The sequence below is a fragment of the Phaseolus vulgaris genome, chromosome 2 (assembly GCF_000499845.2).
Source record: "Phaseolus vulgaris cultivar G19833 chromosome 2, P. vulgaris v2.0, whole genome shotgun sequence".
Classification (NCBI taxonomy): domain Eukaryota; kingdom Viridiplantae; phylum Streptophyta; class Magnoliopsida; order Fabales; family Fabaceae; genus Phaseolus; species Phaseolus vulgaris.
In genome coordinates, this window is record NC_023758.2 from 35,233,332 (window position 1) to 35,249,876 (window position 16,545).

The 16,545-nt window shown below is 29.9% G+C and overlaps 2 protein-coding genes and 1 long non-coding RNA gene across 7 annotated transcripts; 1 reads left to right on the top strand and 2 right to left on the bottom strand.

Annotated features, from left to right (window-relative positions):
• Positions 1-638: 638 nt before the first annotated feature.
• LOC137811691 (1-Cys peroxiredoxin) lies at positions 639-1,964 on the top strand. The gene is made up of 4 exons (XM_068613520.1): positions 639-792; positions 924-1,072; positions 1,184-1,327; positions 1,417-1,964. The coding sequence occupies exons 1-4, from the start codon at positions 675-677 to the stop codon at positions 1,660-1,662; spliced, it is 657 nt and encodes a 218-aa protein (XP_068469621.1). The 5' UTR covers positions 639-674; the 3' UTR covers positions 1,663-1,964.
• Positions 1,708-4,417, bottom strand: LOC137811692 (uncharacterized). 4 transcript variants are annotated; one of them, XR_011081120.1, is made up of 2 exons: positions 4,166-4,417; positions 1,708-3,485 (listed from the first exon to the last, which is right to left on the bottom strand). It is a non-coding gene; the product is annotated as an uncharacterized lncRNA (long non-coding RNA). The 4 variants fall into 4 exon arrangements; XR_011081118.1 differs by having other exon boundaries at positions 1,708-3,470; positions 4,088-4,417; XR_011081119.1 differs by having other exon boundaries at positions 4,088-4,417.
• A 6,739-nt stretch (positions 4,418-11,156) lies between these two features.
• Positions 11,157-16,302, bottom strand: LOC137811694 (polygalacturonase At1g48100-like). 2 transcript variants are annotated; one of them, XM_068613522.1, is made up of 7 exons: positions 14,849-16,302; positions 13,432-13,943; positions 13,013-13,180; positions 12,843-12,887; positions 12,535-12,742; positions 12,353-12,434; positions 11,157-11,967 (listed from the first exon to the last, which is right to left on the bottom strand). In XM_068613522.1, exons 2-7 carry the CDS (start codon positions 13,861-13,863, stop codon positions 11,463-11,465), a joined length of 1,440 nt encoding a protein of 479 aa, XP_068469623.1. In that variant the 5' UTR covers positions 13,864-13,943; positions 14,849-16,302; the 3' UTR covers positions 11,157-11,462. The 2 variants fall into 2 exon arrangements, with proteins under 2 accessions (XP_068469623.1, XP_068469622.1); XM_068613521.1 differs by lacking the exon at positions 14,849-16,302 and having other exon boundaries at positions 13,432-14,289.
• Between the last annotated feature and the right edge of the window lie 243 nt (positions 16,303-16,545).

Below are 16,545 nucleotides of genomic sequence, written 5' to 3' on the forward strand. Positions count from 1 at the left end.
TAACGATTTACACCTTTTATTCCCAGCAGTTTTATATTAAGTTGCTAGTTAATTTGTTTTAACTATATCATTGTTATATATATTTTCTTTGCACAGTTTTGCAGAAAGGGTTTTTAATCTGTCTCAATAAGAATAAGAATAGTTTTTTTTTATAGTTTCAAGAAGTTAGGTTTTTTAAATATGTAACTTTTATTTATTTATTTATTTGAATTATTATAGATTTTAAAAAAATATTTATAGAAATAAAAAAGTATAATTATACTTTAAAGTAATATTAATGCTGTGTTACAATCCTACAATAAAAAAAATATAAAAATATTTATACTTGACACTTTAATAAATTAATATTTTAATCGTATTAAATTTATTTTTTAATTTAAAATATTATTATATTACTATAATAGTTTGTGAAGTGTTTTACTCTTTTTGGTATTAAAGAAATTTTTTATTCTTAAAAAATAAAGGATAATTTGACGAGACAAACTGAGAAAATTAAGAAAAGCAAAAGAAAGGACAGAACAAAAGGTGAATAGTTGGGTGTACGTGGAGAACAGTTTGGGAGTTGAATGACACGTTCTTTACATGCAGGCAATTGTCTTCTCTTTATAATCTCACCCGCACTCCTCATCTATCACAGAAACAAAAACATAAGTAAGGTTTCAAAATTATCTATAATGCCAGGCCTTACCATCGGGGACACTGTTCCTAATCTTGATCTTCAAACTACGCAGGGCAAAATCAAGCTTCATCAGTTCTGTGCTGATGGCTGGACCATCCTCTTCTCTCACCCAGGTTCTAAGTGCCTTCTAAACAATTGTTCTCTCTACATCAGTATTCTTTGTCATTTTAAGTTCCCTGTGTTATGGTTTTGGTTATTTATTGTCCTTCTTATAAGTTATAATTTATAAATGTATATATTTTAGGTGATTTTACACCGGTTTGTACCACTGAGCTTGGCAAAATGGCCCAGTACTCTGGCGAATTTTATCAAAGAGGAGTGAAGTTATTGGGTTTATCCTGTGATGATGTGCAATCTCACAATGAGTGGATCAAAGACATTGAAGCCCACACTGTGAGTTTATTTCCCACTTTTCACACACAGATCAAGTTCAGTCCTGATGTGTTCATGAAAACCAGTATAAATATATTGTTATTGGTTTTGGCTTTGGCTTTTTGCATGCAGCCTGGTGCCAAGGTGAATTATCCAATCATTTCTGATCCCAAGAGAGAAATCATCAAGCAACTCAACATGGTTGACCCTGATGAGAAAGACTCCACTGGCAACCTACCCTCCAGGGCTCTCCATATAGTGGGTCCAGATATGAAGGTGTTATTCTCCCTTTGACTAATTAAACTAACGAGTTTGCTTCTCTTTTTGTGTGGCTAACGTGTTAATTGATTGGTGGGGTATTGCAGATAAAGTTGAGTTTTCTGTACCCTGCAACTACTGGGAGGAACATGGATGAGGTGCTGAGGGTGATTGAGTCATTGCAGAAGGCCTCGAAGTTCAAGGTTGCAACCCCAGCAAACTGGAAGCCAGGGGATCCTGTCGTGATTTCCCCTAGTGTCACCAATGAGCAAGCCAAAGAAATGTTCCCTCAAGGCTTTGACACTGCTGAACTCCCATCAAAGAAGAAATATTTGCGTATCACCAAAGTTTGATTTCCTCCTCCATTTCCTGTATCAAGGAAGGAGGACAAGACAACCTTGTTTTTGTTTGATGTATCTTTTTTTCACTTCAGTCATGTTTCACCAAAGTTTGATTTCCTCCTCCATTTCCTGTATCAAGGAAGGAGGACAAGACAACTTTGTTTTTGTTTGATGTATCTTTTGGTTGTATCTTTTGTTCACTACAATTATATCATGCTGTAACCATATGTTTGTTATCTTTTGTTCACTACAGCTATATCATAGCTCAACTATATTAGTTATAATTATAACTATTTTGTCCCTTCACTGTTAAATGACTTATACTGTTCATAAGCATAAATTCCTAAGCAGCAGGCAAGCCTGAAGAGAATTGGAAAGACAAATAGTTATAATAACACTTTAAGTAATTACAGAATTTCAAATGAATCACTCTTAAGTCCTAACTCAGTACCGAAGGTGAGGTGACGACAAGGATTAAGACATGGATTAAGGTTTTTAAAAAGATCCACTTTTACAAAAAGAAAAACTCAAGAACAAAGATAAACTAAAACTAAGAATCAAACAAACCATTATATCCATGTGTACTCACACTTTTACAAAAAGAAAGGTAAGAACAAAGATAATGATTCAAGTAACTAAAATTAAATCAAACAATTAGTTATATTCATATGTCAAAGAAAACTAAGGACAAAGATAATTATTATTCAAGAAACTAAAACTAAATCAAACAAATACTTATACTCATGTCTCAGGTAAATCAAAAAGGAGTAACAAAAAAATGACATGCAAATTGGTTTGGAAGAAACAGAGGATATCTCTTGGCCTAAAAGAGTAAAAAAAATAGTAGAAATGGATACAAGACTTGATCAGACAAAAGGGAGTAACAAAAAAATGACATACAAATTGGTTTGGAAGAAACAGAGGATATCTCTTGGCCTAAAAGAGTAACATAAGAAAAATGACATACCAATGGATTTGCAAGAAATAATCTAGAATAAAACAGATAATTTGTAGATAATCTAGAATAAAACAGATAATTTGTAGGAAATTAGATGAAGAATTTGATAGAATATTGAAACATATTTAAACAAATTTTACAAAAGAAAAAGTTATGCTTCACATTTTCGTATTCAAGATCAGTAAATCTCCATTACAAGCTTAGTATATAGAATATACAATCAGTTCAACAGTTGAATATAATCAGTTCAAGAGTTGAGTATTCTCTTTGCTTTATATTATGAAATTGAATTAATAGAAGTTTGAGTCTATGAATCTAAAACAACATACATCAATATTTAAGGAATAAGAGTAGAAAAGGAACTAATTTTTTTTAAGAAAATACTAAAAAACACAGCAGAAATTTGAATTAACTTGAATTCATAGAAGTTCCAGCCAATGGTTCAAACAACATGGATCAATATATTCAGGGATATGAGTATAAAAGAAATGAAGATGAAAACAATTTAAGAAAGTACTGGAGAACACATGATCAAATCAAGCAATAAGAATACAAAAAGAACTAAGAACAGTTTAAGAAAGTCCTAAAGATAAAAACAATTCAAGAAAGTACTAAATAACACATGATCAAATCAAGGAATAACCGTACAAAAGGAACTAAGAACAATTTAAGAAAGTACTAAAGAACACATGATCAAATTTAGTAGACTACGTGGCGTGAAGATATCAGCATGAAACATGAACATAAGAACAAAATAAAAAGAGAAAATGTGGAAGAGAATGGAAGAAAGAAAAGGTCATACCATTCGAAGCCTCATCTATTTTAAAGATAAGTATATAAAAGAAGAATCCCCAGTTGACTCCTAGAAAAGACATGACTACAAAATTAGAACACACTCTCATAAGTGTCTCAAAATGCTCTCAAATTTCACATATGATAAAAAATGATTAAAATACTCTCAAATTTCATATATGATCAAAAATGAAATACAAAAAGAAAAGATGACTATATATAGGAATACTCATACAAAATTTTAAAATTAAATCCAAATACTAAGCTAGAAAATCCTAAAATTTAGCCAAAAATCACAAAGAAAAAAAATAGGAGGAAAATTCAAAAATTCAAAGGCTTTATTGTATTTGGAATGATATATTATTGTTCCTTTTTTTCTTTATTTGTGCATTCATCACTTCCTCCTGTTATTTTTTTAGGCTATCTTTATTTATAAAGACTTCCTCCTTTCAAGCACTCGTCATATCCTAGAAAAGCTTTCTCTCCATCCATAGCCTCATCAAAGTGCCCTAGTGACAAAGTAATAAAAGAAAAACAAAGGCTTCACCCACAAAGTAATAATATCATTCACACTCGCCACAACCGAAACAAAACATAAAAGAGCAATGTTAAAAACTCCAAAGCAAAATTAAGACACACTATCAATCTTAATCGTATTGTGAAACTAGTTTCGAATGCAAGCATTACCAATGTTAAACACTGTGTTGGAAAAATCCATTACATTTTCCTCGGAGCCCTAGATCGATTAGGCCATTACCAACTTACATTGTGGTGTCGGCACAACAAGCTCCTACTTAAGGTGGAGATTATTGCGGAAGCTTCCAATTGGGAAGGAGGTATTTCATGGTAGGAGAGAAAGATGGAAAGGAAGAAGCATAAGGTAGAGAAGGAGAAAAAGGTTTTGCAGGCAATGAGAGATGGAGAAGCAGAGTCTGTGAAGGAGATGAGAGAGGCACAATAAGTGTTCATTTGCAGAAGAAGGTTACGAGAGAGATGATGAGAAGTTATATGGTTTGTTTGATTGAGTTCGAAAACAATGGTTTATTAAAATTTGTGAGTGATGGAATAGTTAGGATATAATTTATAAATTATTTTAAAAGTATAAAATATAAGTTTATATATTTATTTTTGTTATTAAAAAATATTTTAATAATGAATTATAATATTTTTTTTTAAATTAAGTTAATTATTTCTTTTTAATATAAAGTATTTATAATTATTGTTATTTTATAATAAAAATAATAATTTTGTGTTAAACTTAAATAAATTTATTAAATATATTAAAATTTATAAAAATAATATTTATTATATATATTTATTATTTTATATAATTATATATACTTGGTTAATATTATAATTTTATTTTATTATTTTTATTATTTATAATTATATGTTATTATTAATAATATAATTAAATATTTTTGAAATTATTCAATAAATTAATCTAATATTTAAATTTATATTATATATATAATTATATTAATAATTATAATAATAATAAAATAATTAATATTATTAATATTTTGATTAATTATATATTTTTAAAATAATTTATAATTTAAACATAGTAGCACTATAAAATTCACATATTTTCATAAATAATATGAAATATTGACTAACAACATGAAAAAAATTATATTTTATTTTTTATGTATAATTTTTTATTTTAATTTGTATCTAATAAAGTAAAAAAAAAAATAACAATTTTCGCTTACCATTAATATAACATGAAATAGTTGGTGATTATAATAAATAGATGAAGTTATTACATTAGAATCCTAAATGATGTTGTGTCATGGGAATTTAAAAAAATTACAAACATAATAATGTTCATTAACACATTAAATTTAACTGACAATCAAAATAAGTTCAACATAAATAATAATAATGATAATAATAACACAATAAAAATATAATCAATGTTCTTCATGGTCTTGAAGCTGATGAAGTGTATCTTCGATTTGACCCAAACGTGTGTTGATAGTGTTGATATTCAACCTCAGGCTTGACATACTTTCATGTATATTTTGAATTTCCTCCCAAATTTGTGTTAACATTGTCGCCTGCAACATGTTCTTGAGGCAATGGAATGTCTTTGTGTTATTGTTTATGTTCATTGTTAGGCCTTCCAAGTTGTCACACACCATTAACCTCAAAGATATTCATTTTATCATGTGTTGCATAATGTAATGAGGCCAATTAATCATTACATTATTTTTTAGGCACCATAACATGAAAACATCTTCATAAACCAACAACGAGAAGTTGCTCCCCCAAGGACACAACATGTGCACACATGTGTAATGAGGTAGTCTATTATTCATAGTTAAACTACCTACGTTTCTTACATTTTGATCGGGCACCTCTTCTCTTGTCATGATTAATAGGGTTTGTTGACGATCAAATGTATGTCCTCAGGGATGGTACCACGGGTTAACAAGAGATCATCATATTTCAGATTTGTCACGTTCATCCAATCCCTATGTCTAATTATAATTTTGTGTGTGTCAATCTGAGTAGCAAGGTAACCATGTGTCGTTAGATGAAGATTTAAATAAAAAACCCTAATCATATCCTCATAATATGGTAGTTTTATACTAAGAAAGTGTTGCAATCCTTGAAAGTTCAAATATTCTTGACAAGTTGGCTAATTTAGGATTTATTCATAGAGAATCTTTTCATTGGTATAATAGACTCCCAGCTAGTCTGTTCTTATAATTCTTTATGAATAGGTATAATCTACCTATGTATCGTTTGTGTTAACATATGGGTTTTGGTCTAGTCCCCCCATATTTTTGTATTTTTTTTTTAATAATATTTTTTCATGTGATGGTAGATGATTGTTGTTACTTGAGGTGTCAGCTGAGATGTCAAGTTGCATAGTGATGTCTAACACGAAAATTTTATAAAAAAAAATAAAATTCTTGAAACTGAAAACCATATGTGGCAAAAAATGAAAATCTAAGACTTTTGGAGGTATGACTGGTCTATCGTGAAAATTTTCCTCAAATGCAACCATCTAAAGTTTCGTTTGGAAATACCGGGAATAATCTAAAATGCCCTCCCTCCTTTGTAGCGGATCATAGGAACTTCATCATTATTTGGTTCGCCTTTACCCTTACCTTTAGGCGTTTTTTGCCTATTCGTGGATGAAGATGTCATCTATAGGGAAGTTAAAACCTATGATGAAAATGTTACGAAACAATGACAAAATAATAGTATATTAGAAAATATCCTCACACATAAATTTCAAATGAAAATCAATTCAATAATAATAATATTAGAAGTCAAATAAGAAGTACAATGTTTGTCTTGAATTAAAAGTAGATGCAATTAAATTACAAATTGAACAACATTAAAATATAACTAAACATAATTTATTGACGTTGAGTCATGATGTTAAACAATTTTGCCATTCTTCGCTCTTTCGGCATACCAAATACTCACATCGCAATAGTTGAATTTTCACATAGAAAGTCCTAGCATTGGTTCATGACTGCTTCATCCTAAATATCTAGATAAAATAACATGGACCAAATATTTGAAGGTGAGTATTGATACGAACTCTTACAATGATCATTTTGTACGTCTTCACCATAATAGTCATTTTGTCGTTTGATTTCCGCAGTGATTTCTTATGATGAAGTGGCTTGTACACGAGTAATGGCTAGTACCTCATCAACGACATCGTTACCACAGTTCATGGAAGCGACACAATTTTGCAAGTGTGTATTCAACATATTGAATTGATTCTCAATTACATCCACCATGGGATCTTTTCTCTTTGATCCCCTAGATGACGATGTCCCACTGGATGGTTGAGAGGGCGCAGATGGAGTATTACTTGGATTGTCAATTGATTGAACATGCGCTACAGGTGAGCGTGGAAGTTCGTGAACTGCAACATGAAACTCTGGTGGCTCAAGTATGTAATCCATGTTATGATCGTATGATCGTCTAGGTCCAAATATAAAGAAATGTAAATGCATTTATAACAATTAAAAATAGTATATACATAAAAAAAAAACAGTAAACACCTAAAAAATATTGTAAAAAACAATTATTAAAATTAAAAATAATAAACACATAAAAAAACATATGACACATAATAATAAAAAATGTAAAAACATTAACACATAATAAAAAAATAAAAACAGTAAAGTTATAAAATAAAATAAAAACTAAACAGTAAACATAATAATAAAGAAAAATAAATACATTCATACAAATCAAAAACCGTAAACACAAAAAATAAACTAAACAATAAACACATATAAAAGAATATAAATACATTTATTAAAAATAAAAAAGTAAACATATATTAACAAATGTAAATACATTTTTAAAAATTAAAAACAGTAACCACACTTAATAAAAAAAACTCTAAATACATTTATAAAAAAAAAATTAAGAACTTATGTGAAGGGTGAAGAGGACTGGAGAAGAAGAAGAAACAATACGATGAAGAGAAGCAAAGAACCACTGCAACCAGAGGACCAAAGATCCAATTTAAAAAAAAGAGTATAACAAAATAAATTCCAGCACTTTTTTCACATAAGTAGAACTGATTCTCCTTCTACTTTTAAAAGCCATAGAATTGATTCTCTCAAGTAAACCTTCACACATACTTTGCTTATGCATATGCATACTCTAATGTATTATGAATTTTACACACTTTTATGAGAGAGGTGATATTTATTTTTGTACTTTGTACATTAAAATTTAGTTTGATGGTATGGCGTAACTACTTCATTAGGTCTTTTATGTACACACTACAAGATAATAATTTTTTTTTTCTAACTTAGTTAATATAATGATTAATTATTCGTCTCTCATTCATCTCCCGTTATTGTAAGTAAATATACAAAAAGAGAGAGGATTGAATTGTATATTTAATACGTTGGAAAATATTTTCAAATCAACCTTTAATGAAAGTTAACTTGACTGACACATAGTTAAGCCCCCCACAATGAAGTGCAATCTAACATGTGTTTAATTCTCTCATGATATATCTGATGATCAACTAGATGTATATCACTTTGATTATTTCAATATATAGTCACACAATTTTGCACGATATATCTTGTGTGATAAGCTCATGCTTAGACAAATGATAATAATCTTTGGAATTACATAGTATAACTCAAGTTATAATTGTTTATACTATGTTTTTGTAGAGAATGTTCTTTCATCATACCATCAAGAGGATCTTGAAAAAAATGTCAACATCAAACATCTCTCAAAGAATGTGTCAAAGTTGCCAATTGGTAACAACTCCTCTAAAAAGTTTGTCTGTCATGTTAGAAAAACTTGTGAGGTTAAGCTAAACCAATATGGGGTGAATTAATTTTGAAAATATTTTTCCCTTCAATGAAAAATTGTTTCAATTAGAAAATTGAATACAATTGAATTAGGAATCAAGATTGATAAATAACAAGATAAAAAGGTTGGAGGAAGGGAAAACACTATAGAAAATCATTAAATACCAACTAATTTTAGAGAGAAAAAACTAATTAGTTACTATATTGACTAAGTTAGATATTATTTTATAAATTAAAAAATTATTGGTATCTAAAGTAGTTTTATTATTAATAAAAATTTATAGACTAATTTTTAAATTGGTATCTAATATTAGCTATCAATGTTTAACTACCAATAATCTCAAAGATTTCGATCAAAGTACTCTAGTTTGGACAATTCCTTTGATAGAATACTTTAGTATTCTTTAACAATATAAAATTGTGAACTTAACCTTATATTCATCTAAGGATGTAAACCCTTTTTTAGTTAGCATCTTAGTGATCTTTGATCACTTTCTTTGTAAATCTGCTCTAGACAAAAGTGGTTGATGTTCCAAACAATATTTAATGTTTATCCAAGACTAGTTGTTTTTTCAATCAATATTCAAGTTTTAAATAGAAATGTAAATGTCCAAATCCTTAAGTTGTATTTTTTGCGGTCTAAGTTGCATAACGAAACTTTATAAAAAAAATCTAAACTATAAATCTTCTTTGTAGTTTAACTCTTTCAACACATTATTACCTTGTTGTCTAATACGTTAAAGAAGGAAATTTCTTTTATTGTGAAAATCATTTTGACAGTAAAATCCCAACACCTCTTTTTTATATCACATCAAATACACTCTTCTTGTTAAATATTACAAAAAATTTCAACACACAACTCAACCATTCTTTCTTATCTATTTGATTTTGTTTTCCCCAATACACTAACTACAAACTCCAATTCATTTACAATCCCATAAAAAGATTATTTTAATTTTTTTGAATTTTTTTAAAAGTACAAGTATAATTGGTAAAACAACAGTTAATATAATCTCAAACTTTATAAATGACAAACAATAAAAATTATTTAAATAAAAAAATCGACAATTAGAAAGGAATACATAGAGTACAATTTACTTTTTTATAAATTTTAAATTAAATTTTTTTATAATGTTATCAAGACATAAAATAGTTAAAACCAAACTAGTATTTATTATTATTTAAAAATTTAATAATACTTCAAAAATAAGCATTTAAAAAAATATAAATACTTTTTGAATGTATAAATAAATGAGGTAATTATTAATTTTTTTTTCTCTAAATCCGAGAAAAAAAATTGGTTATTTTTTATGTTTTTTAGAATTTTGAGAATATATTTATTATTTTTATTATTATATTTATATATGTCTTCCAATTTCTAAATAATTTAGACATTTCTCTATTGCGTTAGAGGGAGAGAGAATTGAATAAAATAGGAAATTAGATAAATAATTTATTAAAACTAAAAAAGTTGCATTTATGATATCATACAAAATAATCTTAAAACATGAACAAGAAAAATGAAAGGAATTATTAAAAAAAGTTATAAATGTTTTCTTGAAAGTAGAAATAGGTTGGTCAATTATTGGTAGCAATATACAGTATCATTGATGGTAGAAAAGTTATAAATGTTATCTTGAAAGTAGAAAAAGTTTGGCACACGATTAGACGTAGTATTAATACTATACAGTATCATTGATGGTAGAAAAAAAAGTTATAAATACTCAGAGCAACATTAGTAATTACTATTACTATAGATCATCGATAGTAGAAAATTATAAATGCTTTCTTGAAAGTACAAATAGTTTTAAATAATGCTTTCTTGAAAGTATAAATAGTTAGGAATAACACCAGCAACTATATACATGTACCTTTAAAAGTAAAATAAATACTCATTCGACAATTTAGATATTTTATTTAATATATAAAAGACAATAATTTACTCATTATGAAAATGTTTCTCTTAATTTTTATTTTTGAGATATATTTAACACAAATTAAATCGATATCTAGTATAAATTGTAATCACGTTCACTTGTTTAAATATTTGTTCTTAAATGTATTTTGTTTCGTTAATTCACTAATTTTATTTCTAATATATTAATAAAATATTAAATTAACAAACTAAAATTTGTCAATTTTTCAATAAAAAGAATTTTCTTATTTTTTATATTTTATCTTTATTATATAATGTAATTAATCTATTTACCTTAGGAAAAGAACATGTTGAAATTGAAATTTACAGAAATATTAAAAAAATACACGCGTTCAATTATCTTCCACTTTTATTTCTTAGTAACTAATTCGTGTGTAATTAATATCTTATTCTTATAGCAAATGGATTTATTTAATGAATTTTGAATTAATTTAAAATATTTCTTAACAGTGTATAAAACTTCAGTATGGTTTTACACTTACAAAAGATTACTCTACTGTTTACCTGTGTATGGCACAGTGGAAGTTCTAGTCATATATAAATGTTGAATGAAAGTATTACAGTGTGGGCCCAAGAAGGGACCTATTTCTGCATCTCATCGCACAAAATGGGAATAATGCACCCAGATAGGGACGAATCCTAAAAGATTATAACAGAGGGCCATCATCAACATAGTAATAATGGATATCTACACTCTCTATATGTATAGTGTATGATATATATTTCATCTAATATCTTATATCTATAGGCCACCTTATATATATATAAATATATATATATATATTATAGAAGTAACATGTTCACTTTAACTGCATTGATATTCAGAAAGATCGCCCACTGTCTCAGGGTAACCTTCCCTTAAGCAATTGATTGGAGGTATAGTCAAGGTCTCCTGTGTCCCATAAGCATTCCAGCAAAAAGGGTCATCCAGCAATGCTCCTTCAAATGGCAAAAGCTCAACCTCAGAGAGAGTGATGTTTGTGCAAGCAACAGTGTCACTGCAAGCAAAGTGAATAGGAGTTGTTCTAACATCATAGGTGCCCTTTATGTTGCTGTAGGACACATCATTCACGTGCACAGCAGAAGTCTGGTTTAGACATTCCTTTGACAAACAGTAGTATTGGTCTATAATGATGCAGTTCCCAACGTTCTCCATTTGGATGTTATCAAATCTCAGACCTGTCACTGATCCCATTCCCCCTTGCCATGTTTTGATTCTAAGTCCGTTGTCTGATTCTCTTATGATGCTGTCACGGACTGTTAGGTTTGACACACATGCCTGGGAGTTGTGCACTCCAAGGCTTCCAATGCTGCAGAAACAAAACAAGGCTCTATGCTTAGTGAACATGCTCAAATTAGCATCACAGAAAAGTTAGTGTTACAAATAATTATATATTTGTTGTGTTATACTCCTTCCAAAACTATACTTGTTTTAATCATGTAGTTTTGTTTCAAAATTGCTGATGTTTAACAAATTCAAGATAACATTTGTAATGGTTTTTTAGTTATTGCTAGTCTAAACTCACTCCTTATTCACTAGCTTTCTCAAATTGTTTTAGTTTAATGATATGATAAAACTTTTTACGTGTTCACTGTGCATACATTTTAAACTCATACAGTGTTACTAATTAACAAGTATCACTTGGTGCTTATTTTTAATTGATCATCATTAAAGGATATGGTTCTGCATTGTACCTAATCCCGTGGCTAGGACCACAAGTTAAACCTGCTATGTCCACGTTTGAAGAACCGGGTCCAACTGAAATGCAATCGTCACCTGTTGAAACCGTGTGATTATAGTTGACATAAGTAAGAATAGTGAAATGTAGAACCACAATATCAAACAGGGTGAGTTAACATTGTAATATAGTCATTACCATTGCTTATGAAGGAGTTATATATCCCAACATCTTTGGTGTTTTCTACATGGATTCCATCGGTGTTGGGGCTCAGTTTTGGTGAAGAGATGGAGAGCTTATCAATCAGCACTCCTTGGCAACCATCAAATTTCATGTGAAACTGAGGACTGTTTTCAATTTTAAGCCCATTCACCTTCAAATTGGAGCTCATGAAGAACCGTATCATCTACAAACAAAAGAAGGGTAAGTCCAAATTTATAAATATTTCAACAGTTAGTAAATGCATGAGCTGAGTTCTCAAGAATAGTTTGGCTTAGTTTACTTACAGCAGGACTACCACATGGTCCTGACAAAGTTTTTCCATTGGGGCCCTGAAAGTGCCATTGTTTAAGTAGCATTTAGTATATATTTCATTCAACTTTAAATAACCACAACAACAAAAATTGAGAGGAGAATGCACACAGTGATTGTGTTAGTGACAAGACAAAATGGTTACCCTGTGAGGTTTGCAAGGGAGATCCCACCATTTGTCTCCATTCCCTTCTATTGTTCCTGTACCATTAAGAGTCATTTGGTCAAGTCGGTAAAATACAAGCCATTGGTTTCGGCTATCCTTTTCTGGCCATGAATTCGGTCCATCTGGTGCCATTAGTGTTCCATCCACCTGGTTATTTGTCTACCTTGTTAGCAAACTGAAATACTATTTTATCTATACCTATACAAGGGACCATGCCACAACTGAGAGGAGTAAATCTTGACCATTCAATCATACATAGGCAGACAAAGTTAAACTAATCTTAACCTTATGTACAAGGTTGAATTGAACGGCTAATATTAGCTTCTTTCTTGTCTCACACATAAAAGGTCTCTAACAAAATACTATGTGATGTGAGCATTAAACAAGCATTTTCTTACTTGGAATACCAATCCTGGCTTGCATGGACCTGAAAAAATAGTTGAAGTGATTTTAAAGCTGTAGTTTTCTGGAGCAAGAAGAATCCCAGACTCCACAGCACATGCTGCTTTCCATGCTGCCCTGAATGCAGGTGTGTCATCAGCACAACCATCTCCAACTGCCCCAAAGGATCTCACATCAAAAACACACTCAGAAGAGGAGGTTTGGTTATCATTTGGATAAGGGTCAGAAGGAACAGTGGGAGAATCAGCAGGGGGTGGAACTGAAGGGTTCTCTGGCTCAGTGGAAGAATCAGAGGGAGCAGTAGGAACAGAAGAAACTTTCCTCTGCTTGGTGTGATGGTGGTATCTTCCCTCCACATTTCCAAAATTATTGTTCAAAAGTGTGACAATGGTCCATAGTGTAAAAAACACACGAACTGTGAGATCCATGAGGGGTTTTAGTCTGAATATTTTCACTCTGAATGTATGTGTCAATGTGGGAAGGACCACAAAATGCTGCTAAGTTGTTTCTGTAAATAGACAAAAACTTCAAATTCAGAATTTGTAGTTCTAGAGATAAATGGATGAGAATGAAATAGAAGGAAGAATGGAAAAGGGATCATGCATATCCAGAGGAAGCTTAGCAAAGAGCAGCTCTTATTTATATTGGAAAACTTGTATGATATTGAACACAAAGAATGCTCAAAGCACAAGGATGCCACGTGTAGAGTTCATGTTGGTTAAAAATGCCAGAGTGTCAAGGAAACTTTAAGGTACTTTTAGAGGTAAGCCTTCTTTTAACTATAGTCACAAAAATTGAATCTCCCACATTACTGTTTGATAAAGTTTAGGGAAAACACTTTATATATAATGCATTGGAGCTACTTTTACACTTTAATTCACTTAGCATTAGTCTCTATAAAAAATTTATGTTTTCTTTCCCACTCTTTATTTGTAAAGAGAATTTGTTTCCATTGAGATAATATCACTATAATCAATCACTCACTGTATTTCACATATTTAATTTCAAATTCAAAATTTCTTCTCAATTTTGTACTAAAAAACATCTTAAATAAGATAAAAATATGTATATAAACTATTTTTAATTTTCACTACTAAACAAATGTGAGACTGTGAAATTATTAGACTTAATAGCACACAAATAAATGAGTGGAAGGATACACTGAAAATTAGCAATAAAAAAAATTGTACATTGAACAATTTTCAGTTACTCGGCTATTGCGAAGCAAATTTTCTTTTACTTATAGCCATCTCTAATAGTGGAATCCATTTTGAATTCTTAACATAGTTTTTTGGTTTATTTGTGTCAGTATATAACTGATGCTATATATATTTAGTCTGTAATAGAATGAACAGGAGAAACTAAAAGAAAAATAGTTCCTTTTGTAATAAAGAGACAGCAAGTACAATTGACCTTTGAAAGACGGTGAATTTTTTAGTTGAAAAGAATCAACAAGCCATGTGTGTGTATTTTCCAAGAAAATATGCAAAACCATTCTAAACACCCAGTGTCTTCAATCTACATGTCCAATCATATGTAACATGTTTTTCTGTGTTTTCCCTGAGAAGAGGCCAAATCAATGCTTGCAATGCATAGCTTCTGATTCTGATCATGAAAACCCTACAACATTGCACATTTATTCTGGCTAAAACTTAATAGAACTGTAAATTACGTACACACTTGCAGTTTAAGAAAACAAAGCATCATGGAGAAATGATACAACTAAACTTTTATGATGTTCCACAAAATCTCTATTTTAATTTGAACATACACATTATCTTCTTAAACATTGTATAATATATTATATAAGTTGATGGAAACTCTAAGATGATTTTATAAGGTTAAATTACTTAAAATTTTACTTAGACTGATTCAAAATTTATTCTTACAAAATTTTCAAGTCACCCACTACATCTCAATATAAAAAGATATGTTGAAAATTTAAACCTTATATACAAATCTTACCAATTAAAACCTAATCGTCTACATTTACTATTCAATTATGATTTGGTCTATTTGATTTTCATCCCCGAAAAACTAATGTGATGTATAAGAATCTGCAATTAAGACATGACAGATGACCTTTCTTCAGGGCAATTTTTGAAATGGTAAGGCAATTGAAGCATCACAGACGTCACGTTGAATTAATTATCCTATTGCACTCTCATTCACATTGTCATACTAAATAATATTTGCTTGTTCTGTTCTGACATGACCAACTTCCACCCACAAGAGAACACGTAGAAGGCTTTGATAGAACGATAATTCATGAACAGTTGGGCACAGAAAATAATTTAAAATAAGTATGAAAATGGTATTGATGTAAAAGCAATCCATCCCGTGACTCTTTGTTGTTGTTTAGCTCCTTGTGGCCAAGAAATTGTAGGCAGCATATATTAGGTGGGTGACCATCGATTTAACTTCACCCATTCACGGGTAGCATCAACTCATGCATGATTAAATCTCATCAAAAGAAAAAAGTAAAAAGAAAAGAATGATACAAAGTAGTGCCATGTAACTACATAGTCCTAGTTAATATCAAGGTTTAAAGGTTAAAAATTGCAACCAAAACATTAGTCTCATTTGTATGTATGTAATGTTTTTACTGCAATGAGAGTTTAAAAGATTCCATGATCTATATATCAGTTGGAGAGTGACCCTTTTGAAACTATGATCACTCAATTCTATATATGGTTCTATATATTAAGAAAAATTGAGAATGAAAGAGCAATGGAGTTTGTGACTTAACCTGAACATGAGTGATTTTTTGCTCTAAACTTTCTTGGTTGAGGAAGTTTTCTGAAACCATGCAAAGGCAATGGAGTTGACTTGCAAAATGTGAGTGGTGCATGTAAAAGAAAGAGTTAGATAAGTTAAAGTTGAGTTTGAAGAGGGTTTTATAGAGGGGTAAGGTTTTGCAGAGAGAGTGGAATTGTTTAGCATGCATGCATTACTACATGTTTCTGATAACCTGTCACGTGTGAGTCTCACGGGTTAGAAAAGGAGAAAAGGGAGGATTCTAAAATCCAATATCACAATGACTCAACTTAAGAAAAAGAAGATTTAGCAAAGTTAAAGTCTTAACTAAAATATTAGTCCCTGCCTTGTTT